The sequence below is a fragment of the Mus caroli genome, chromosome 14, assembly GCF_900094665.2.
Source record: "Mus caroli chromosome 14, CAROLI_EIJ_v1.1, whole genome shotgun sequence".
Taxonomy (NCBI): domain Eukaryota; kingdom Metazoa; phylum Chordata; class Mammalia; order Rodentia; family Muridae; genus Mus; species Mus caroli.
Window position 1 is genome coordinate 93,247,326 of NC_034583.1, and position 24,502 is coordinate 93,271,827.

At 37.4% G+C, this 24,502-nt stretch overlaps 1 protein-coding gene across 2 annotated transcripts in view; it reads right to left on the bottom strand.

Moving 5' to 3' along the window:
• The window catches only part of Mycbp2 (MYC binding protein 2), a 237,483-nt gene that overhangs the window by 66,265 nt on the left and 146,716 nt on the right, over positions 1-24,502 (bottom strand). For both annotated transcript variants that reach the window (XM_029468874.1, XM_021181915.2), the window contains exons 43-52: positions 19,716-19,803; positions 18,926-18,975; positions 17,542-17,714; positions 16,483-16,627; positions 15,003-15,212; positions 11,934-11,989; positions 8,562-8,677; positions 6,178-6,275; positions 5,427-5,543; positions 2,986-3,126 (exon numbers count right to left, since the gene is read on the bottom strand). In XM_029468874.1, coding sequence (XP_029324734.1) covers positions 2,986-3,126; positions 5,427-5,543; positions 6,178-6,275; positions 8,562-8,677; positions 11,934-11,989; positions 15,003-15,212; positions 16,483-16,627; positions 17,542-17,714; positions 18,926-18,975; positions 19,716-19,803 — 1,194 coding nt within the window. The remainder of the gene's footprint in view (positions 1-2,985; positions 3,127-5,426; positions 5,544-6,177; positions 6,276-8,561; positions 8,678-11,933; positions 11,990-15,002; positions 15,213-16,482; positions 16,628-17,541; positions 17,715-18,925; positions 18,976-19,715; positions 19,804-24,502) is intronic.

Here is a 24,502-nt window from a genome sequence, read left to right on the forward strand (position 1 = left end):
TGGAAACATCTTTAGTCGCCTATGGAAAAAAAAATCACTCTACTAGAAAAGCACAGCACTAAGTTGGGCTGCTAATTTTAAAGCAGAAAAAATATAACAAAATCAATACTGTACATATATCACAGTATCCTTTTAACTGCTTATAATAATTTAAGGACAACATATTTATAATTAAATAATGACTTAATATTATTAGTATTAAAAACCTGCTAGTACACATAAACCAAACCCAGGCACAGACTAGAACCAGGCAACCTGAAGGACGCCACACCTGCACTGCCAGCTGCTCGTAAGCATTTCAGGAGAATGTCTATGAAACGCACGGAATATTTGCTAAGTATCAATACGTGACACTACGCGGGACTCACACGACAACAAATCTTCCTTCCCTTCAATCCACTCCAGATCCTCAGTGCTCCTACTCTTGGATATCAGCCTACTTTCTCTAGGTGAACAACGATTAGACTAGATAGAAAGCCATCTGTGCAGTGCATAAATACATCCACACACCCTCGTTGCCTTTAAAAGAATTTAGAACACACTCATTAGCTTTCCTTGGTATGTCTCTTTTCTACTCAACATCCCTTATAATGTACATTTGCCATTTTTTTTTGACAAAATACATGAAGAATGGGTATGTACGTTTTTAGTCTTAAAAATCTCCAATTATAAAACTAAACTTATCTAAAAAGGTTTTGTGATTTTTTTTTTTTTTTTTTTGGATGTAGGGTTTCTTTTTATGCAGCCCTGGATGTCCTGGACCTTGCTCTGTAGACCTTGAATTTTAAGAGAGTTACTTGCCTCTGACTCCTGAGTGCTGGGATTAAAGGTGTGAGTCACCACTGTCTTCGATGTCACATGACAGTTCTTTAATGTCATACCGGTCTCTCTTTTCTTACATTTTCCAAGATGTATAAAATTTTGTTGTAACTAACTTTATTAGCAGTGGCTCTCAACCTTTGGGTTACAATTCCTTTGTGGGCCACATGACAAATATCCTGCATATCAGATATTTATACTATGATTCATAGAAGTTGTAAAATTACATTTATGAAGTTGCAATGAAATAATTTATGGTTGGAGTCACCAAAACATGAAGATCTGTATTAAAGTATTTCAGCACCAGGAAGGTTGAGAACTACTGCTTTATAGCTTTCAAATTAATAGTTTATTAATTTTTATGTTTATATTGTGTATTGTCAGTGTGTCTATATTTGTAACCTCAGGTGACAGCCTAGGAACCACTGTCTTTCTCCTTTGAGGCAGGTCTGGAGATCCCCTGCTCTGCCTTCCCAAGTTAAGCAGTTTGCTCTAGATTTTATGTGAGTGCTAGAGACTGAATTCAGGACCTCATTCAAGGAAAGACTTTACTGGCTGAACTATTCTCTCATAGAACTTCATTTTAAAACTTTAATTGACTTATTTACCTTCTAAGTTATGATAATCATTTACATTTAATCACTAGGCATACAAATATTCATACTTACTTAAATTAGCAGCTTATCTTACATATTAATGATGTGAATAATAATTCTATTACTTTGAATTATCCTACTTTAATTTCCTCCTTTTTCTTCACATCTGCCTTAGATATTATCTCTTAAGTTAAGCCATTAAACAGCTTATCACAAAGCAACTTAATAAATTTTGCAATTATTTATCATTTTGTAACTATACTTACACTTATCTCTTCATTATACCAAGGTGTATTAACATGAAAACATACACTTTGGAATCACATCAAGTGGGGCTCTAGCACCAGTTCCACTAACACTTAAAATCTTGGAAAAATGAGAACAATACATTTAACAAGACAGTGTCACAATAAGAATGACATGGCACAAACAAGGTAAGAAGCACACATATATGTCAGGAAATATTTTAAGCACAATGATTATACAGACAAAAGCACTCAACTTAGATATCAAGCAACACTGAAAGGCTACTATGAGTAAATAACAGTATTTAACACTGTAGAAACAGCAAACATGAATGACAATCCTTAATTAGTCCTTACCACTAAGGAGCTTAAACCTGAAATTAATCTCTCTCTCTCTCTCTCTCTCTCTCTCTCTCTCCTTCCCTCTCCCTTTCTCTCTCTCTCTNTNNNCNCCCNCNCNCTCTCTCTCTCTCTCTCTCTCTCTCTCTCTCTCTCNCACACACACACACACACACACAGGTTGAAGATAAATAAAGGAAACTAAATTCAATGAATAGTTGGAATGAGACAAAGAATTAAGCCCTTTTCACTCTAAAAATGTGCAACTTAAAAAAAAAAATGGGAGGAAGAACCTAATTTTCACAGCATCTACCTGCTTTCTACCACCATGACAACTAGTCATCAATATTCAAGCACTGCATACCAATGCTACTTATTAGTAATGTCACAGGAACACTTAGTGAAGAAGGAAAGTTATAGTAATACTTTCATGACAACACTCTAGTAAGCAGTGACGTAACCACTCTACTGCAATATCAAGGAACTAATAATGATTTTGTCAGTCTGAGTTACTGTCACTAGATATAAGTCTAAAAATTGCATCTTATATCAACACAACAGTACCGTAAATCAAAACAAAGGATCCAGAGATAGACATAACACAGAAACAACTGCAAACTGTCAACATAACAAACCCACATTTACACCTGTTTCTGAATGCATAGTAACTCTAGTTTCTTAAATATTGGATGAAATTCATTTTAAATAGCATTGTGAATAAGAAAAAAAAGTGTAAGCATTGTAATTTCTTACTTCCTTGAAAGGAATTAGGCATGTTTAGTTTCAATTTCTTACTTATTACTACTGACAGCATTAAGAGCCTTATCCCACTTTCATTACACTGAAGCCCTTAAGCACTCAAGCACCTTTGAAGTAAAGGTGATATAGGGACCAATTACCTCAGAACTGAAAAGCCTTAATTAAAGAAAGGTCTATAATGAGGATAGAGTACAACTCTGATGCTTTAAAAACCATCTTTCACTTACGTCAACAGGGACCAGAAGGCTCTTGCCAAGATGCTGGTTAAAAGAGAGGCACCAGGCTTCAGTGTAACCGTTCATGTTAGGAACATACTTCTTTATTGTCTCCTCATTCAGTCTCAACCACACGCCATCATCATTGTGGATCTGGAGGAAGAAGAAACCAAACGAGCTTGCCTTCCTGTAAGCACCAGGGAGCTAGTGAGGACTGAGAATGAGCAGAGCAGGTAAAGAGAGTGGAGATTCTGCATCTATCTGTGTTAGGAGAAGATAGATGTGGGAGAACTTGAGGCAAGGAACATCAAAGCAGCATGATCATGATCATGGTGACACTGTAAAAGCAACTTCTCTCATGAATTAAAAGCACAAGAAAATCACACTTAGGATAAACAATCTCCCTACCAAGGACTAACCAGGACTGATCCTCTTAGCTTCTAAGATCAGACGCATTCATTAAAAAAAAGAGAGAGAGATTAAATATGTAAGCTGTTGCATAAGAATAGATAAAAATAGCTTAATTTCATTTTGTGGTTAAAACTTTTTTACTTTGGGGTTATATTTCTCTTATGTGTTTTCAGAATGTAAATTAAAATCTAAATGCAAGGGAAAAAAAAGATAATCTAACAGCAAAATTAGCCATTTCTCAAGAGAACATGTTTTATATCTAGGCTACTTGGCTGCACTGTAGGGAAATATTCCTTGGACTTCCAAGGTTAAGGCAATCCAAGAACTATATTTCAAAACAATTATAAAATTCATTTAAAATTTGTCTATGTTTAGAAAGTTGTATTTCTAAAGGTTCTGATTACTATGTTTAACTGGTTTTATTATGCTCAAAGTGCAATTTTCCCAGTTTTTACTGAAAAAGGAGGATAAATTAAATATGAAAACCTCAGTGAACATATCCTATAATTTTTTTTCACAAGATTTCTCAAACTCTTTGAAGCATATGCCTTGAAACACAGGTGGGACTTGGCTTTCAACTTCAACCATGTAGAAAAGCTTCTCCAGCCTCCTACCATATCTTTCTAAATGATATCTCTTTCTAATAGGTTTGTATAGATAATTATGTTTATCTAAATTTTATTATAGGCTACTGTTGTCAGAAATCATGAGTAGAATTTTAGGAAACACTATTCATAGTAATTCTAGGAAACTCGAGTTAGGAATGGGTTATTTCTTTTGGAGTTATTGATAAGTGACTCAAAGACCCCCAAACATTATTAGGCTACTGCTACTGTGACCATCCAGAAACTGACAGTAAGACCATATTGCTGAAGAGATCCCACAGGTGCCTCAGAGAACACAGAGATACCAAAGCCCGGAAGCTTCCTCATTAGTAGCTACCTCTCATAGTGTCTGAAGGTACTATGCACACTACCAGAGGAGGAAAGGAATCACCATGTTACCCAGCTGCAGCACAGCTGTCTAGACCAGGCACTTGTGACTAGATGGACACAGTACTAAACTGATGCCTAATTGGCCTATAGATGCGAGCATATCTATCCAACCTCAGCAGCTGCTTTGTTTGTTTGTGTTTTGCTTTTCTGCAGGTCATGATGATTACTCACTTCTGTTCAAGATGCAGGGAAGAGACTGCTCAGTCTGAAATGGGCCATCTACAGCACATTCCCATTCCCTCTGCCCAAGTCTCAACAATCATTTAGGAAGACGACAAGGAGGGATTGTAAGGGCCACGGGTGGTAGATGATGACAAGACAGTGCAGCTGACACACAAGAACTGATGGTGGTTAAGAAAGCATTAACAAGACCCCCAAGAGTTCAAGTCAGACAAAATCCTAGCATGGAGAATGGTCCCACACCCCATCTAAGAAATTATTGGCAACTGGTAGTTTCTGGATGACGGAGAGTCAGTTGTCCTTACGGGTACAGCCCCTGTTACTGGAACACTTTCTAGTGAAGAACAGTAAGAGGTTAGGGCCAGCACAGCTTGGACTTGTGGGATGAAAGAACAAAAGAAGGGCCAGAGTGGTGGTTCACTGGTGAAGAGCACCGGCTGCCCTTACAGGCTCCCTGAGTCTCATTTCCAGCACCTATTGGAGACTCAGAACTATCTGCAGCTCCAGTCCCAGTGATCTGATGCTGCTCTCGGACCTCCACAGGTGCACGTATGGTACACAGACATTCATGCAGGCAAAACACCCCCCCACACACAAAGGGATTAATAATAACAAAAAGCAGAAAGAAGACACAAAGTTGGGTAGGTTGGGAAGGGGAGATGTATTTGGGAGCAGTTGCTAGAGGAAATGAATATGACTAAAATACTTTTTAAGAAAAAAAAACCCCAAAGGAACTGATAATAAGTTAGATAAAGAAGTTCCTAAACTGTTTAGAACCCAATAACATTAAAACATAGTTTCCTTGTTATTATGCAAATATCAAAAAGATTTTGTGTCCAAAATAAACTACTCATACTTATTAATTACCTCATCAATAAAAGTGATAGTTCCATTGACTTTCACTATTCCAATCTGCTCACTCTGAAGGGAAGGGTGGCTCCGGATGCGGAGACCAGCACTGTCCTTGGCCACAAATTTTCGAATCTGAGAAAAGAACAGATTTGACAGTGGCAGAGGAAGCACAGACTCTCAGTACAGTTAAAGGAAGCACAAGCTCAGCATCCCTCACAACCATCTGGGGCTGCTTTCCTTAAGACAGCAGTGAAGGTCGACCTCTAAGTACGGGAGAGTATTTGATATCAATGATTAATATATTTATGATCACCCACTTTAAGTAATGAAGATATATACCAAAAAAAGGTGATTTTTTAGAAGGACAAAATATAAATTACATTCTCATAGTTTTTAATAGTTTACTCAAATTCCTTTAGTTAGTTTTTAGATATAAGAAAATTAATGTTTCTTTTAATGAAACAGTGTTTTAACCTTGAATTCTCACATGTAATTTCAGTAGACTTTCTATTAACAGTATACTTTTAATATAAGCATAAACAGAACACTCAAAAACAATAAAAAATATATAAAGAAGCCAGAAAAGCAAAATTGTACAATTTGAGAGGAATAATTCTTATGAGCTGCTCTTCAGACTGATTTAGGGATACTGGAAATTAAAATACTACAATAAAGCAAGTAAAATATTAGATATTTGAGACCTACTTTGAGGCATGAAAAATTTCCGTCTCTGACCAAATTCACTTTTGCTTTGTCCTCCACTGACCTTATTTGGCTGGGGGTCGGCCTTCGGCTTGACTAGCTGAGTCCCTGGGGGGATCATCCCCTTTGGTGGATCTTTGACTTTTACTTCAAGGCCAGCATCTGTAAGAAAAGTAGTGTAATTAACATTTGACTACTCAGGTAAAAGGACTGTGAAATCTAGCCCATCATAGGCTATTTTATTTTTTATTTATGTATATGGTTTTTCCCACCATGTATGTCTGGTCACCCATTCACGCCTGAGGCCTGTAGAGGACTGGATCTGCAGGTGTAGCAAGCCAGTCAAGAGAGCAAGCGCTCTGAAAGTGCATTAGGTGCCCTTAATGGCTATGCTGTCTCTCCAGTCCCACATCATAGACTGTCTTGAACAATGAAGACAAATACCTGAATTTTGCATTTTTTAAAAGTGGTGATTCATACTAAGTGGGAAAAATGGAAAAAAATTAAAATGAGGTCTTGAGATTCCCAAAGATCACTTACTAGCATTTCCTGAAGTGTTTAATAGGAGCACATAGAGTGAGATTGAAGACTCTACTGAAGCCATTCCTAACACACACTGTCACACTACTTTCCTTTTTTTTAAAGCAAGGATTACAATTCATTATGGTATTTTTGTTTTTCTTTTCATTTTTATATTGAAAATGGATTCTTCTTTCATACAATACATCCCGACCACAGTTTCCCTTCTCCATCCCTCCTAGTTTCCCCCACTTCCCCTCTCCCCCTTATTCATTTTCCGTTTCCTCTTCAGAAAAGTGCAGACCTCCAAAAACCAAGACAACCCAACAGGACACACAAGAGAGAATAAGACAAAGACAAAGCCTCATATGGGGGCTGGACAGGGCAAACCCAACAGAAGGCAAGGAGTCCCAAGAGCAGGCAGCAGAATCAGACACAGCCACCCCACCGTTAGAGTCCCGCTAACCCCAAGCTAACAGCCCTAACAGACTGCTTTGCTGCTTCCCTCCCCACTCCCCATTTTGCTCTCACTTTTGAAAATAAAGGAGCCAAAGATGGCAAACAAAGGCTATGACCTCAAGTCTCTGCCTTTCCAGTTTGTGTTCCCGATTCCACACGCCATCTACCTAAGGAGAACTCTCTCTGAGTATCTCCTCTACACTGCCTATCAGGGCTCCTCTTGTTTCCCTTGCCTTTCTCTGCCACGTGTTGCCTTCATGGTCTCCTATCTAGGTCACAGCCTATTCTTACGCTCCTTCATCCTAACATTAACGCTTGTAATCTCTGTATGAGGAAAAACGGGCAGTTGCTTTTTCTTCTAGAATCTGGATGACTTCACTTAGTGTAATACTTTCCAGACTCATCATTTTTCCTGCTAAATTAATAATTTCATTCTTTACAACTGAGAGAAACCCTACTGTAGAACACACATTTTCATTGCCCATCAGTGGACACCCAGACTGTTCTGTGCCCTTGCTATCTGAATGATGCTGAAAGAAACGTGAAAGGACAAGCATCTGGGTGGCAGCAGTGCTTGAAAATTCCTGCTCAAGCCTGTATTTATATCTACTTAAAACCACGTTTAAGTTATTATAAGGTTGCCTGTTTAATCTCAGCAACACATAAGTCTTTAATGCTTGATAAAATCTTTTCTACAACTAAGTTTTGCTAAGCACTAAGTAAATGTGTGCTGACCTAAAGGTTTTAGCAATGAGGTAAAATGAAAGGCATTATAATTTATACATCTGATTGAATACTTATAACTTCTAAATATCAAAATGTAAATAACCTTTTTATTTCCAATGATAATGTAAGTGGTTTACAGCACAACTTCCTAAAGGGTATTCTGATGTTATGTAACTATTATAGTCACCCTTTCACGATATCCATACATGACATTTTTCATTCTACTGTTATTCTTTTACATGGAAATTATACAATGAAGCATTAACACATTATAGAAAACTCAGTATTTTTTTTCCAAAACTAGTGAGAAATAAAATCTTTTAGTTAGCAATGTGTGCTAAGTAGCCACTCTCTGCCAGACCCCTGTCAGATCTAAACCAGATCACCTGTCAAATATATGGTATCTGCTCCTACCAGGTGAGGACGGTTGGTAAGGTTGCTGCGGCAGGGTGGGTGGGGGCAGGGGCGGGGCATACACAGGATAACACAGAGATAAGGAGGGAATCATACCTCACTGACACACTAGAAAAGCAGGGGGAAGCTCGTGACAGCCCCAATGAGTGATCACATAAATCATACTCAAATAATATCTATGCAATGTCCTAATGAATTACTCACTATGAAGGAGAAAATGAAGCCACAACGATGTTATGAAACCTAATTATATGTATGTCACAAGGGTAAACAATACAAGGATGATTTTAATTCTAATTCTTTGCAGCAACTTCTTAACACTCTATTTACCTATTTCAATGCCATCAATGGTCACATGAACAGTGTAGAGCCCGATAGCCCCTGGAGTCCAGTTTGCACAGTAGGTCCCATCATTATTGACACGAATAAGCATATTTTCACTGGGCCTGAATTAAAAAGTGGATAGCAAAAAGTTTACTTTTGATTATGCAGTTACCGTCATTTACCACTTCAGTGACTGTGTCTGCATTATCACACTGCCTGCATCCCTGGAGCTGTCATGGCATGTTCCCCAGCTCACACACACTTGAGTTTCACTCTTTCCCTATAGCCCCGTTACGTCTCCTTCACACTCCAAGCTTATCATGATTTCCCTTTTCCCTTCTGTGGAAACAGAAACAACTAGTTATAATCTCCATTAATAATCAGACTGGGAAACCAATTTTCTTTCCTTCATTTTCTCTCAGGTTACAATGGAAGGAGCAATGTGGCTCTTATCTAAAGACAGGTTTTCCCATGGGCATGTGGTCTCCTCAACAGCATCACTTTCTCTCACACATCACTTATTTCTTCTACTCTACTGCTCTTTTATCACTATAAAACACGTTACAATTTTAAATCTGAATTCTTCCTCCTTGGCAGTCTCTTAGCAGCATCTCAGAGCTGATAGAGCTCCTTCCTGAAACACTGTCTGCTTGTTTCTGACCTTCTCTTGGCCTTCCTCTTCCTCACTGCTCATCTTTCTCTAGTGCTGCTGGCTTCTCTTCTGATTCTCCTTCATTCATGGAATGTCCAGGCTTTGATGCCCATCTTCATTCTCTGAATCATCTTTTTAACTGGCCAACTATTGCCATCCATTAATGTTAAGTACCATTTCTATAAAGACAACTCCCACATGCACTTTTCCCTTCAACTTCAAACTATTTGCAGCTGCATAGCTATATCTCTACTTAGATATGAAGTAGAGATAGGAGAAGTAGTTTGGAATTTCAAGATTAACATATTTAACAAAAAGCTCCTATTCCCTACTACTCAGCGCACACCTTACAGATCAATACATCACAGAAAACATAAATACCTGCTTCACATACCTTACAGATCAATACATCACAGAAAACATAAATACCTGCTTCACATACCTTACAGATCAATACATCACAGAAAACATAAATACCTGCTTCTTCCTATGACTTCTTGATCCTTATAAAAATTATGATATCTATACTAGAGTCACTCAATACTTTAGGTAACAATTTTAGTTTCTTAAGCTAAAATTGGTCTGTGAATCAAAACTGGTAGGAATCTGTTCTATTCAGTTGCTAGGCCAAAAGAAGACCTGTTGCTGTTTCCTAAAAATATGTTTTAAATTGAAATAGAATTATATCACCGTCCTTCTCCCTTTCTTCCCTTCAGCCCCCCCAACACTCCCCACTCCCAAATTGAGAGCCATTTTTTATTATTATAAACATGTATGCATATGCAACACACAGACACACACATGCACATGCATACACACGACCTGCCAAGTCTGTTTTTGTTGTTTGTGTAATTAGTTTCTGGGCTGACCACTCTCTGGTGACAGGCTCTACTGATTCCACCTTCAGCACTCTACCCCAGCCTACAATGCCTAACCATTTCTAACTTACTTCGCTGCTGCTTTTCTTGCTTTCCCTTAATTTACCTCTGAAGAGCTACCACAATGATCTTCTAAAAACTTTAAGGTTTTTGTTTAAAACTCATGGAATTAGTTGGCTTATAGGAAAATTCAACCTATATAAGCACAGGCTGCCAGAACACAGAAAACACATACCATGTAGTTCTTGGACTCTCCTCAGCACCCTCCAGGCCCATCATTTTTCAGTTTGTTCTCCAAAGACATCAAGTTCAATCTACTCCAGGTTTTCTATAGCTAGACTGAACCTCTCAAAATCTTCACACAATCAGCTGCCATCTAAATGTTAATCCTTACCCATGCCTCTTCCATCCTGTAATGTTTTGGCAAGCTGTCACAATCCCAATGTTGACTATTTAAATAAGTTTACTTATTGCTACTTTGTTCACGGGGTATAGTCCTCCCTTCTACGAGATGATTCCATTTAAACTCTTCACACACACACACACACACACACACACACACACACACACACACACACACACAGAGGAAGCTTCTACAGCAGTAGGTTTTCACATGGTTTTTACAAAGGGTGTTTAGTGTTTGTTATCCTCCCTGAATTGCATCTTCGACCAGGCCCTCCACTCTCCAACTCATTTAACCCTTTCTGTTCTATTATTCTCTTTATATTAATTAGTGTATTCTATGTTGCTTCTATTGTGTGAGATTCACTTACTTCCATGGGCCCTCACTAGCTTCCTCTATCTTTTGAGATATTGGCTAATAGGGTATCGCAGACCCATAAATGTTACAAGCTATTGTCACTGCTCCTGTTACCCTCCAGAAGTTAATAGTAAGACCTTATTTCGAAGACATCCTATGCTTATGCTATAAAACAAAGAGGAATCAGACAGTAACTGACCGGGAAGCTTCCTCCCTACTGACTGCCTTTACAGTACTGGGAGGAGTGATCATCAGTCCCATCAGCTGTAAGCCCCAAGAGCTACAACAATGACTGGCAGGATAAGAAATGCCCACTGGAGCCACAGCGACATGGACATCATGGGAACAACCATTTTCTGATTGGATCTAAGTCCTGCTCTACCGCATGAAGCCTAGATCTGGTAACATTAATGGAGCCAGGAACCTGTGTCTAGACAGGTCATAAGCCATAGGGGATATAAGGAAATATTATTATTATAGTGAATAGACATGGTATTGAAATGATTATTGATTAACTACTGATATACCCATAGATCTCAATTCTTTTTTTTTTTTTTAAAGATTTATTTATTGATTATATGTAAGTACACTGTAGCTGTCTTCAGACACTCCAGAAGAGGGAGTCAGATCTCGTTATGGATGGTTGTGAGGCACCATGTGGTTGCTGGGATTTGAACTCCGAACCTTCGGAAGAGCAGTCGGGTGCTCTTACCCAGTGAGCCATCTCACCAGCCCAGATCTCAATTCTTATCCACGAAGTTTCTTACAGTAGATGGCAATTAACAGAGACTCACAACTGGTAAGCATACAGAGAACAAGAGTCTATAAAGCACTCAGCTGAAAATGGGCTGTTCTTATTAGATCTCTTGTGTCAAGGCTCAAGGATCTCCTTGAAGAGAGGTAGGACGATGATAAGGGCTGGGGATGGTAGATGACTTCCAGGAACAAACACAACAGTTGCACATATGGACTCAAAGAATTAGTAACAATATTTTAAAACAAAAGAAAATAAGGGATTTAAAAAAAATTATTTCAGTCTGAATGATTAAGTTTTAGTTTTAGCAACACTTTGAGAAAACAGTTTTTACCTTTTCGGAGTTGGTGATGCAAAACGCAGTTCTTCAAATGAGTAGTTTTCATATACCTTTAAGGAAGAAACAAGGAAATTGGAACCCTTGCAATGGACCATTCTATCCACACAAGAGAGGAATAAAAATGGCAAGACCACTTGAAAATGAATTTCACATGTGCTAAATATCCAAACAAAACACAAAAAAACAACTTTCTAAAATTTTATGATGCAGTTCTTAATATTGTCAACTTGACAGGACCTAGGATTACTAAAGAAACAATTATGTGGCTATGTCTGTGAAGAATTCTCTCATTCAGTTAGCTGAGACAAGACAAGCAATTCCCGGTGTTGAACTTAGTAGAAAAGGAGAAAGTAGTACAAGCAGTACTTATTCAAGTCTCTGCTTTTTTGTATGAGACTCCAATCAGCTCAGTCTGCCTCCTGGGTCTGCAGCTATGCTATCCCCTTCCATGGAGGACTGCCGTCAGCCAGAACACACTTTCCTTAAACACACTTTTCCTTAAATTGCTTACCAGGTACTTTGTCATAGCAATGAAATTCTAGCCTTAAAAGGTATAAAAATAGAAATCTTTGAGGCTTATTAAAATTTTAACTATCTCCAATACAAAGACACTATAGCGAAGAGTCTTCACATGGATTTACAAGGCTACTTAGTGACTTACTTAAATGCTGTAGCTTACATGGGGTGTACACATGCAATACATACAGGCCAGATCAATCCTTACACAGAGGAAACAGCAGAAGACTGAGTAAAGCCAATGCACTGAAGAATAACTGAAAAAGCCACCAGTGCTGGAGCAGTGACTTAACAGAGATGGAAGAAAAGGGAGTACAAATTAAAAGGACAAAAAGTCACAGCATAGCTGCAACTGGAGCTGAGTAAAGACCCTGTGCAGATGTGCAAGCAGCCAGCAGCAGGGGATCAGCTCTGGAAATGCTTACCAAAGAGTCAGACATGCCTTTCTTACAACAAGAAATTACATGGCTAGGAGTATATTTTAGAGAAACTTTTCATGTACATGCAAAAATAATGCCATTGTACAAAGCTTTGGAACACAGAGTAAATAAGAATATTATTTATGGCTCATTTTATATTTAGTAAAAGTATGCAACACAACACACACACACACACAGAGGGAGAGAGAGAGGAGAGAGAGAGGGGGGAGGGGGAGAGGGAAAGGGAGAGGGAGAGGAAGAGAGGGAGAGAGAGAGAATTATAAGATATTCTTTAGAAAGGTGTAGAATGAGCCTGGGAATGGACTATGACTGTAAAAATGTTTCTTTATAAGCTGCAGGAGCCTTATTGGCATGTTGTGTGCCAGTCTTGCAAAAATAAGCAAAATATCCAAACAAAAGATATGGCAAAATGTAAAGATAAAGATGGGTAGTACATATAGTAAACTTAGCACATGAACCCTGATACATTTAATACCTGCAAATTAATCATTTTTCATAGCTCAATTCAAGATCTTCAACTCCTTCCTCATGCCCTTCCAGCTTCCCCAGTACTTACTTATGAAGGAAAGTACACACACCAGTTACAAAGCTGCCTTTCTCCTCCCCTGCCCTCACCCCCTTTCTTTACCATAACGGTGATTCAGAAATTATCTAGCTGCTTTCACTTATCCACAGGCTGTGTCTTAGATAAATGTAACTTAAGGTTGACTTTGCCAAGTCTCTACAGTAGTCAACAGCTGGGAATCCAGGTGTCCAGATTCTGTATATTCTATTTTCACTGCACCAATTTCAACCATAAGATTATATTTTATTTTTCCATCCTCTACTATATGGCTCACTGCTGAGTGAGGTTACAGTTGTGTACAATCGGTTAGTAAAGAGCGTCTGCCCAGAGCATGAATGATTCTCTCAGAGACAGCTTGGGAGTAGTTCTCTGTGACTGTTGTAATCCTAGATGTTTCAGCATGCTCCTGGAGTCTAGGAGTAGGAAGAGGTGTGAGTTTCTGAACAAAGTACAGAGACAGAAGAGCATGTGTGAATGAAAGCTCCGCCCAGGGAATACACACCTTCAAAAGCAACCCTCTTCCGTCGATTAACTGACTGTGAGGTGTTTAAAATGCTGCAGGCCCAGCGCCAAATGACAATTTATCTTGGTCCATATTTAGCCCTCTAAATAGTCATTCCTTGTCCACCTCTTCGTGGAACTTAACATCTTGTGACTAACAGCTTAAAAAAATATTAGTTTATGAAAGCCCGAGTTTCTGCTACCCAAAGGGCTCAGAATCAGAATGCTCTCAGAGAGCATCCACGGCCTAGAGCAGAGCTCTTCCTGTTTTGCTAGACCCTACTTCTCTGATGTTTCCAACTTCAATTATGAACTTCTTCCTTTATTTCCCACCTCCATTGTTTTCATTTTGCTCTTCATTAGCATTGAAGTTGGGCTAATGTAATAGTCAGTATGTTTTAAGTCTACTCTGACTGACAAGTCTCCAGGCCCACGTTCTCCGTGTATCTCCTTAGAGCACGACAGCAGTTCTCCTGGGAGCTTTAGAGGAGCCATGCTTCTTACTCACCTGTCTTCCTAACTATACTACATTACTGTTCCACAGTGTTTATAAACGATCAGTGCGATCATAGCTTTCAGTTACTAGAATATGGACACTGCTTTCTAAAAACACCAAGACAGTACACTCAGCATGATTCCAGGGGTAGTAATTCTGCCTTTTAAGAGAAGTAAAAAGCTGAACTTATTTTTTTTAATCCATCTAAAGGAATTATAAAATAAAAAAAAAAAATCCAGGAGAAATAAGAAATTTAAGGAGATACCCTAATATTTGGGAGTCGTACAAACTGAAGGGACCCAAGAAAACCCTTGAGTGTTGAAGGTCTGTGTTCTGGCAGACAAGCACTTCAGCTTTAGGTCATCTCAACCTCTGACTGCATGAACCTGTTCTATAAGGGGTCACCCCCTCAATGCCTGCCAGAAACTGACTCAGTCTCTCTAGAAGAAAAAGCATTTAAAACTATATGCTGCCAGTTTAATACTTGACTGAAACATAAATCAATGGTGAAAGACAAAAATTTCTGATAAGTAGAAATCAATTACCTTCATCATTGTTATGGCAATATACCGTGCCTCCTTGACGATCATTGGCTCATACGAAACGTCCAGCTTTGGGGATGCCAGCCCTCCAAAAGTCATGTCGGCGGTAGAAGCTGCTGCTGAGGGGCTGCCAGGAATCCTTTGACATTTCTTTCCTTGCTCTTGCTGCAAAGATGTTTTTTTCTGAGAAACAGGTACAGCTTTCACTTCCACCTGTACAGAACGGTATAAAAACCAGACACATAGTTGTCCTTGACACTTCAAAGGAAGTAACTCATAATTACAAAGTCAGTGATACAGATTTTGTTAACACCAGTTCTCCTTGTCATTTCCAGAGAGAGCCAGGATGTCCTCACCTCTTACTTATACACTAATAGTAGAAAACAGATGGGTTACTATCTTACAACAAATAATCACAGGTTTCAACGCACAAAAATTACATCTTTCATTAGTGTGATACTGCGAAAGAAATCAGAAATAATCTATATTGAAAATTTCAGGAAGTAATATTATTTTATCAGATAATTAAAATGCAAATACTTCTAATAACAACAGCTTATTTGTAAAAGTTTGTTTGAATTCTTGCTGTAATAGTTTACAAAGGAAAAATATTCATTAGTAGAAGCGTTTGGAATCGATGGTTTAAACAGACCAGGAAGCCGCTTACCTCCGAGAAGAAAAGCACACATTCACCATATCACACAGTGCCACACGGAATCATCCGAGTCACTGAGCTTAACCATGCAAACTTTTCAACTCACTTTCTACAATGGTAAAATGTTAATGCCCTTCATCTACAAATAGGAAAACTAGTTTTTCAAAGGCATATTAAAATACTGAAAATATTAACTCTTATTAACACCTTGCCAGAAGTATTTTGGAGTGTCTGAGAGTATAGCTTGGTTGAATAGTATATTAGTGTAACATATATTAACTATATATATTATATACATATGTATGTATGTATAGTCTACACATAAATATGTGTAGTATATGGACATATGAAGTATATGCATATATATATGTTTATCATCAAATTTCCTAAATTTTGAAAGCATTTGCTTCTTTGCTTTACTCTGAACTTTTAATGGTGGTAAGTTGCAAATGCTCTGGGTCAAACATCGAAGACGAGACAATCACAGGATAACACAATGAGTGTATATGCATGTCTCCTCCCATAAGCTAAGTACTACAAAGTATATCCTATTCCATCTTTTTGCTTCCAGGTTTGGATCATGAGACAAAATTTTAATGTGTGCTTGACATAGACAATTTAAACTATCTTCTTTGACTCCACTGTAGCATCTGACTTATAGGGTGGAAATTAGAGAATTAGTTAATATAAAATAAACCCTAAGCAACTCTTTAGTGTCCTCCATTATACAAAGACAAAGAGAGAGGAGCAGGCTGACTGTGAAGACTTGCCGTTCTCAATGCTTACCAGCAGTCAATGTGTAGACATGGCTAACTCACATACAATTACCTTCATGTTGGGAACATGAACCACATCGCCATATTGGTCTTTTGTTTGAACAGTTATGGTGGTGGGCCAGCCACAGCGAATGTCATCCTTATTCAGGATCAACGATGTTTTCTGAGGGTCAGCATAGGAATCTGGCTGAAGCCATCTAAAAGAATTAAAAACAAGAGAACAGGAAATTAAGCCAAATAAACTAAACTTGTATTGAACAAAATACTAAACCAGTATCTTTTTTTTTTTTTTTTTTTCCTTTTTGGTTTTTCGAGACAGGGTTTCTCTGTGTAGCCCTGGCTGTCCTGGAACTCACTCTGTAGACCAGGCTGGCCTTGAACTCAGAAATCCGCCTGCCTCTGCCTCCCGAGTGCTGGGATTAAAGGCGTGCGCCACCACGCCCGGCTTAGTATCTTCATTTCTAACTCAGTGGTAGTTGCAAGTATTCTCCTGGGAAGTCATTTATAAAAATTCTCTAGACATACACAAAAATGTATGAAGTTTCTGATGTTTACATATACTATGAAACAATTTTCAACTTAGAAAATACTGAAAATTCTATCTGGAAGATAGCAAAACATGCCATTAAGTTACAGCTAATTTGAATTCTGAGGGTGACTAGAACTCTACTAAAAGCTGGGAAAAAAAACCAAAACCCAAAACCGTTTCCCTCTGCCTATCATGCATTATATACAAGTGTCTATAAGCACAAAAGGGAGGCTAATTTAAAAGTCTGGCTATTGTTTCCTGGTCAACATTTTGGCTTTAAATAGTAAAGCGCAACCTCTGAAACTTAAAGATCAAAACCAAAAAGAGGTTCGACGTTTACTTTTTATTAATTAGTTAACACAAGCTAGCATGTTTTTCTTTTCATTCTAAAAGAGCCAATGGAGAAAGACAATACACTAATAAGTGTCATATTTTAAAATATTATCACCTTTTACTTCAGGTCCAAAACACATAATCCGGATTTTAAAAGACAGCATTTTAACACAAAAATGGCCATTTCCTCCTTTAATTTCTCCTCAGAGATGAAGCCTTAAAAGAAATTAATTGTAACATTAAAAATACCTTGCAAGCCTTCCACCACTTGATCCTGGGACACAAGCAATGAAATCATCCAGAAAGGACTGCTCATTGCTTTGGATTTGAAGCGGTAAGTTTCCTTCAAGTGCCTCTAAGATAGTTGGGGAATGAGAAAGAGCCAAACCCTTTCCAAGAATGCCAGAGTGAGTTTTGCACACCTATTGGAAAAAAAGAGAATCTTTTTATCTTATTTATTTCTGATTTATTTATAAGAAAGGCTCCATTACACAGTCCACACATGGCCTTACATTCATTGTCTTGGCATTTGAGTGCAGAGGTTAAATATGTGTGCAATATACATGGCAAATAAAACAGAAACCTCTCTATGAATTTTTCAACATGCACACATTTTTGGTATGCCTTATTGAGAACAACTATTTCCTCCTATGCCCCAGCCTTACTATCTTTGGCCCATGACATACAAGTTATACTAAGAAAATACAGGAAAACAGTACCAGTTGCCTATATTCTGTAACTGTAAAATCTCCTTGGTAGATGGCATGGTCTATCTATGCTGACTTTGTTCCCTGCACATTAGGCACATCTAGAGCTCCTGAATGCAGGGAGTGGTGGCTACCTCTCATTTTCAGTTTCCATTATTGACAACCGTAGCAGTGAACAGTTAATCTAATCTTTCTAGCCAACTGCCAGAATTCTCTGGATTGGCGAATAAAAGATACACACATGCTGCGTTATTTTTAATATGCCTTACTAGCTCAAAGGCTAGTCTCATAGTCAAACTTAAGTTGTTTAACACTGAGGAAGATGATGTTGATTTAAAAGGATGATTTTCAGATGGTAATACAAGCTAAAATCAGAACCTAATTCAAGTATAGAATTGTAAGCTCTTTAAGTTAGGATAGATGGTAGAGTACTTTATTTAATTGACAGATAAGATGGACTGGGTGTTAATTGTGTATGATATTTTGTAATTTAGATAATTGTTAAGCTCTTTAGATAGTATCTAATCTAAGTGTTATTTTATACAGCACCATCTTATGAAATGATAATATATGAACTTTTTATTGCATATTTTCTTTATTTACATTTCAAATGTTATCACCTTTCCTGGTTCCCCTCTATCCCATCCCCATCCCCCTGCTTCTATGAGGGTGCTCCCTCACCTACTCACCTACTCCTGCCTCCCTGCCCTGGCATTCCCCTACTCTGGGGCATCCCCAGCACATGGAAATCATGTTCATATGGGCTCTCTCATTAAGAGGACCCTTATAAATTATGTGACTCTCCAACTGCCAATAGACAGAAATAAGTACTTAACCATGGAGTCATCTACTGGAGAATTAAGAACCATCCCAGAAACTATTATTTTAACACCAATGAACAAAAGCTAAAAGGCTTGGTGCAGTACCTGCAATGCAGCCTCTTCAAGAATTTCAAGATCTTCCTCCAACTCGTTCCCTGTTACACAAATTAAAAAGTTATACTAAAATATACAAATAACCTTACCAATCCTTTGTCTTCACTATTTGTTTTGTAATCTTGCTATTGTTGATTGAAAAAAATCTAGATAAATACAGTAGTTTAAATTTTAAAATGTTCAGTTTTTTTGTGTCCTATAAGTTGTAACTGTTAAGCTAGTAGTCAAGTATCATTCACCAAGCAATGTGAAGAATTAGGCAAGTTCACACTGCAGTGCAAAAGATGCAAGATTTTGTGTCATTTGTGTCTTTCTGTGTGCCATGTGTATGTGTATGTGCCATGTGTGTAGGTCACTGACATGGTTCTCAAGTGTGAATTTTGGAAGTGACAATTTTATGTTTCAATGTAAAAAAGGTTATATGAATCTGAGAAAGTAACTATATGAATGCATTTATGTGTGAAGTTTTTATACTTAATATATATTTTTTTACAAAAAGATTATTATTTTGAGTAATAAATAAGATGTATTTCAGGTAAACAATGATGATTTATAAAACCTTAAGTTATAGATATATATGAATTTGAATAAATTAAGATTTTATCATATGCTCCAGTTTCCATTTAAACAACAGCAGTGTATCAAAGAGCTATTGTTCCTATGTATGTGTAGTCACAGGATTTGTGTTGAAAGTTTATCTTTAAGTGTTCTGTACTAAATATATTTTACTTTTACATTTCCTTCTAAAGCCTTAGCAACACCTATGATTAAGTAGACTCACCAATAGGCAGTGCGAGATCCTTCTTCATCAGGGCTGCGGCACAAACCCCACCAAGATTGGCTAATTCTTTTTCCAGCTGAATAACTCCCTGTAGAATTGCATAGAAGTCACTATTTAAAACATGCTTGAATGTGAGGTATGAAAACATGTAATTCAAAGTTAGTCTCTGCAGTTGAAACTAGAAAGAAAGATGCCTCAGCTGGAGCTGAGAGACAAAGATTTAATATTAGACCCAACGCTGTCACAAGTATGAGATGACCTTCACTGTCCAAATCATGCTCTATTCATTACTTAGGGAAATTACGATCTTGGATTTATTTTAGTGTTTGATGTAAAACATTTAAGAAAACCCAGAATAAGATAAATCACTTTGTGAATCTAGGTTCTGATATGAGTAAAGGTTAAACCACTTTAGCATGGGGCATGAGTTATGTTTCAAAATGCACTTCACTTAAATGGGAACATACTGTATAACCTCAGTTATCCCCATGTCTGAAGAAAGAGCAGCAAAATGGTACCACACGTAATGAAACCACACGGCACTTTAAATTATAAACCTCTAGCTTGCAAGGCATTTTAAATCAACAGAAACTTTAAAAGAGCCAATTGTTCTTTCTTTTCTTTTTTTTTCGAGACAGGGTTTCCTCTGTGTAGCCCTGGCTGTCCTGGAACTCACTCTGTAGACCAGGCTGGCCTCGAACTCAGAGATCTGCCTGCCTCTGCCTCCCAAGTGCTGGGATGCACTGGGTGCACCACCACGCCCGGCGAGCCAATTGTTCTTAACAGACTGGGAAAACAACTTTTCTTACCTCATCAGGCCCGGGGCTAAATTCATATCCAATTGCAAAACACTTGAACCCATAGAAGGAGGCTTTGTCATCTTTCACATAATCTGAAGCAGTTTCCAGTGAGAAAAGGGCTTCATTTCCTTTAAAAACAAAACAAAACAAAAAGTCTGTCTGTGAGCAAGTACCTGTCTCTGCTATTGAGGTCAAAGTCTAAATATTTCATTATTTTATTATATAAATAATTTGTCAAAACGGTTATTAAAATAGAAAGAAGATGTTTTGAGGAAGAATCCTTTATTTGCTTAAGCAAGCTGTTAGAAGCAACCCTATCAACAACAGACCCAACTCTAAGGAATTGTTGGTAATTCCCATTATAACAACTCTGTTTCCTTAATCCTACTTTACATAAGTCTGGGCAATTTAAAAATGACCTATCAATTACTGAGTACCTAAGTTAGTCTTCTCTTCTTTGCATTAAGTAATCTTCCATTCTGCTATTTGGATTTTTAGGATCCCTTAACAAATCAACCAATCCAACAAAAAGTAGGTTAGAGTCAAAGGAAAAACTCTAAATTCATCCAGGCCAGATGATGTGAAAGATGACAAAGCTTCCGTCTGTAGTTTTAAGTGTTTGAAACAGTAGTCACTGTTAACTGGTTACAATTAGGGTACTTCAGACAAGAGTTTAAAGTTTACAGTTTTAAAGGAAAATATGAATATTAGAAATAAGTATTCACATACATCCACCCTCACCACCACCCTTACCCACATTCACATGTTAAAATGAGGAGCTTGAATCCTATTTCTACAATACATGGCATCTACTGAGGAAATAGAAATCAAGTCCAATTGCATACCTTTTAGGTAGTTTGGTCCCAACTATACCGAAGAGGCGGTATTAACCCTGAGAGTCCCACCCCACCCCACCCCACCCCACCCCCACACAAAATCTTCACAACAATCTCTCTTCACAAACTTAGATGGGACCACACCCCTTTCCCAGCACATCTTATTTATCCTTAACTGTAACCAAGACCCATACGTTTTAAAATAATTTTCTCTGAAGTTAAACACTTTCCATAATGAATTTTTTAACACACACACACATAACGTTTCCATTTCATCCCATAAATAGAGAAGTGAAAATTCACCTGGCAACACTAAAACCATAGTAGGCCATCCAGAGGATCCCGAATATTTCTTTAATTCTATCCATGAATTAAGGTTTTCATGAACAGATGTCAGTTTTGCTCCATATCCAGAGTTCTGAATGGTTCTGACAGGAATAAGCAAACGGATGACGTCTTCTGACTGTGCAGTACCACACTGAGGGTCAAATTCGATTGTCATCCACCTAACACATTCTGGGAATGTCACCTGGCGGTAGACAAGAGGATATCTGTTTATGTGTATGTATAGTTTTATTAAATGAAACAGAATAATGTTATACTACAAAAAATGAAGGACTAAAGGAGAAACAAACTGAAGGAAACAACAGATTGTCTTATCATTTAGTTTAACATTTGTCTTACCATCCATTTAATAATTAGAAAACAAAATTGTCTTAGTCAGGGTTTCTATTCCTGCACAAAGCATCAAAACCAAGAAGCAAGTTGGGGAGGAAAGGGTTTATTCAGCTTACACTCCCAAACTGTTGTTATCACCAAAGGAAGTCAGGACTGGAACTCACAAAGTACACTTTCTGATATCATTAGAAAACCTCAGATCCAGCTTTGATTTTGAGTCTTGCTAAGAATGGTACCCACCTTGTAGTGCATCACACAGGCAGGCTTGTATGGGTGCTCACTCTCAATGACAGCATAGTGATTGGAAGTGGTACAAGCCGAGAGGCCTTGCTCGGGCTGGTTGCCTGTCGTACTATCAGTTGACTGATTGGGATTGAACGCAGGGGGTGCATACTTCTGATTCAAAATGGCAACTGAGGGAAGCAATTGCTGGACAAGGCCAAAAACTTCTACAGCAACCTAGTAGATATAAAAAATATAGATGATTAAATAAGTGTGAAATTCATTTTACTTAAGAACTACCCTAATTGTTGGTAACTCTTATAAGTACCAGTCTCCATATAGTTTCTATAAAGTATTTTTTTTAATGTGTTTTTAGTGGGTAAAGAAATTCATTCTAAATATTATATCGAAATAATCTATATTTTAAAACAATTGCTTTTCTGTGATCTATAAATAAATAGCTTTACTTTATTTAATTATGCCAAAGACTGTACAGTCTATGACATTCTTCATGTCTTATCTCACTACTGTAAAATAATCTTTTTATTGATAATTTTATTAAAACTGGAGAGTTGGCATCAAGTTCAGATTTTTTTAAAAAAAAAAAACATCAGGTTACTTAATCTTTCTTTATGTCATATTTATAAAATAGATTTCCTATTCCTAATTCCTAAATTCTTCAAGTGTGAAGCCAATATGTACACTAAATCAATTAGCAGTTCGGGGAACAATGAGACTTAGCTAACGACTTCTAGCACTTAGGATGCTCTCTCTGTTACCTATTACCCTAGTGCCTCAGTGATTAAAGGGAAGATGTAAGACCAGTGAAATAGTACCAGTGGTAAGAGATTCAAAGTTATAGAATTTTGATTACACACCTTGGGAATAGCAGCGGCTACTGGTCCTATGTAGGCTATAATAAGGGGAAGCAGCATGGAAAACAGACTGGAAGAGCTAAGCAGTTCTGGAATGTCATCAGCTAAAAAAAGCATTGAGACTGTAGTTAGAAGGTAGTTTGTTATACTGTATGCATGCTCTCCTAACCTCTACCCTGTTATCCTCAGAAAGCTGTGCTTGACATCAACTATACATTTATGAAGGACAGGCTCAATTTATTCTAAGGGATTTATTGTTATCTCAATCCTTACAATAGATACTTTCCACTTTTTAAAAGGAAAAGTCAAGTTACAAAGTGTTTGTATATCTTATAGTAAATTCATAACATGGTCTACATATATACCTGTAAAATGCTACAGAAAGGAGTAGAAGCTAGGGCAATGGTTTTAAATGGCTACATGAGTGACACGAAGCAAATTATTTAGAATATCAACAATATTTCTTCACTGAATGCTATTAGGATTAAATTAATCAACATATAATATAAAATGCTTAGAATAATATCTGTACATAAAAACATTCCAAAAAGCATTTGTTGTTACAAAGCTATTGTGACTTCTTTTTTCCCATAAAGCACTTTGCTGACAGCCATTTTAGTTATTTACCCATGATCATGATGCTTAAAAGATTGACTGAGCCTATATATTTATATTGTAGGGCAATTGTTCTTTCAAATATGGAGTTCTAAACCTATGAACAAATATTCGTTGCATATGAATGAATGACATATATTAACAAAATACTTTTTCAGCCTAGCCTAAACCTGTGGAATGGAACAACATTTTAGGTGAAAGGATAACACTGAGTATTTTACACTAGTAATTCTCCTTAGTGTAGAGAGTTGCCTAGATACACAGGTGGGTAACAGGAGAAAGGTAGCAATGCCATTACTTGGACATTTCCATTCAAGAAAAATGCATGTGAGGTTGCATTAAGGCAGCTTAAACCAGGCACTGGTAGAACAGAGAAAGAGAAAAATACTAACTTGACTTTCCCGAGAAGAAATAGTTCTAGAACTTGATTTAGACAAGTAGATCTGAGGAGATGGGCAGGGTTATTCATCTGGTTATTCACCAGCCATTTGGATGAATAGTTAATAGATACAGGAAGCACAGTAAGAAAAAATTTTCACAATAGCAAAAAAGTTTCACTAACAAGAAAATAAGCAAAAATGAATTTAATCAGATGAGATGTTTCTCTTATTGACCAAACTAAAAAATTTAAAGTATTCTGGTTTTTTTTTTTTTTTTTTTTTTTTTTTCACTTAAAAAAAAATCTTCCTCAGAGTATGAAGGGAATGAATGATCCAAAATCAATACTGTATAGATGGATAAGTAAATAAGGAACTAAACAC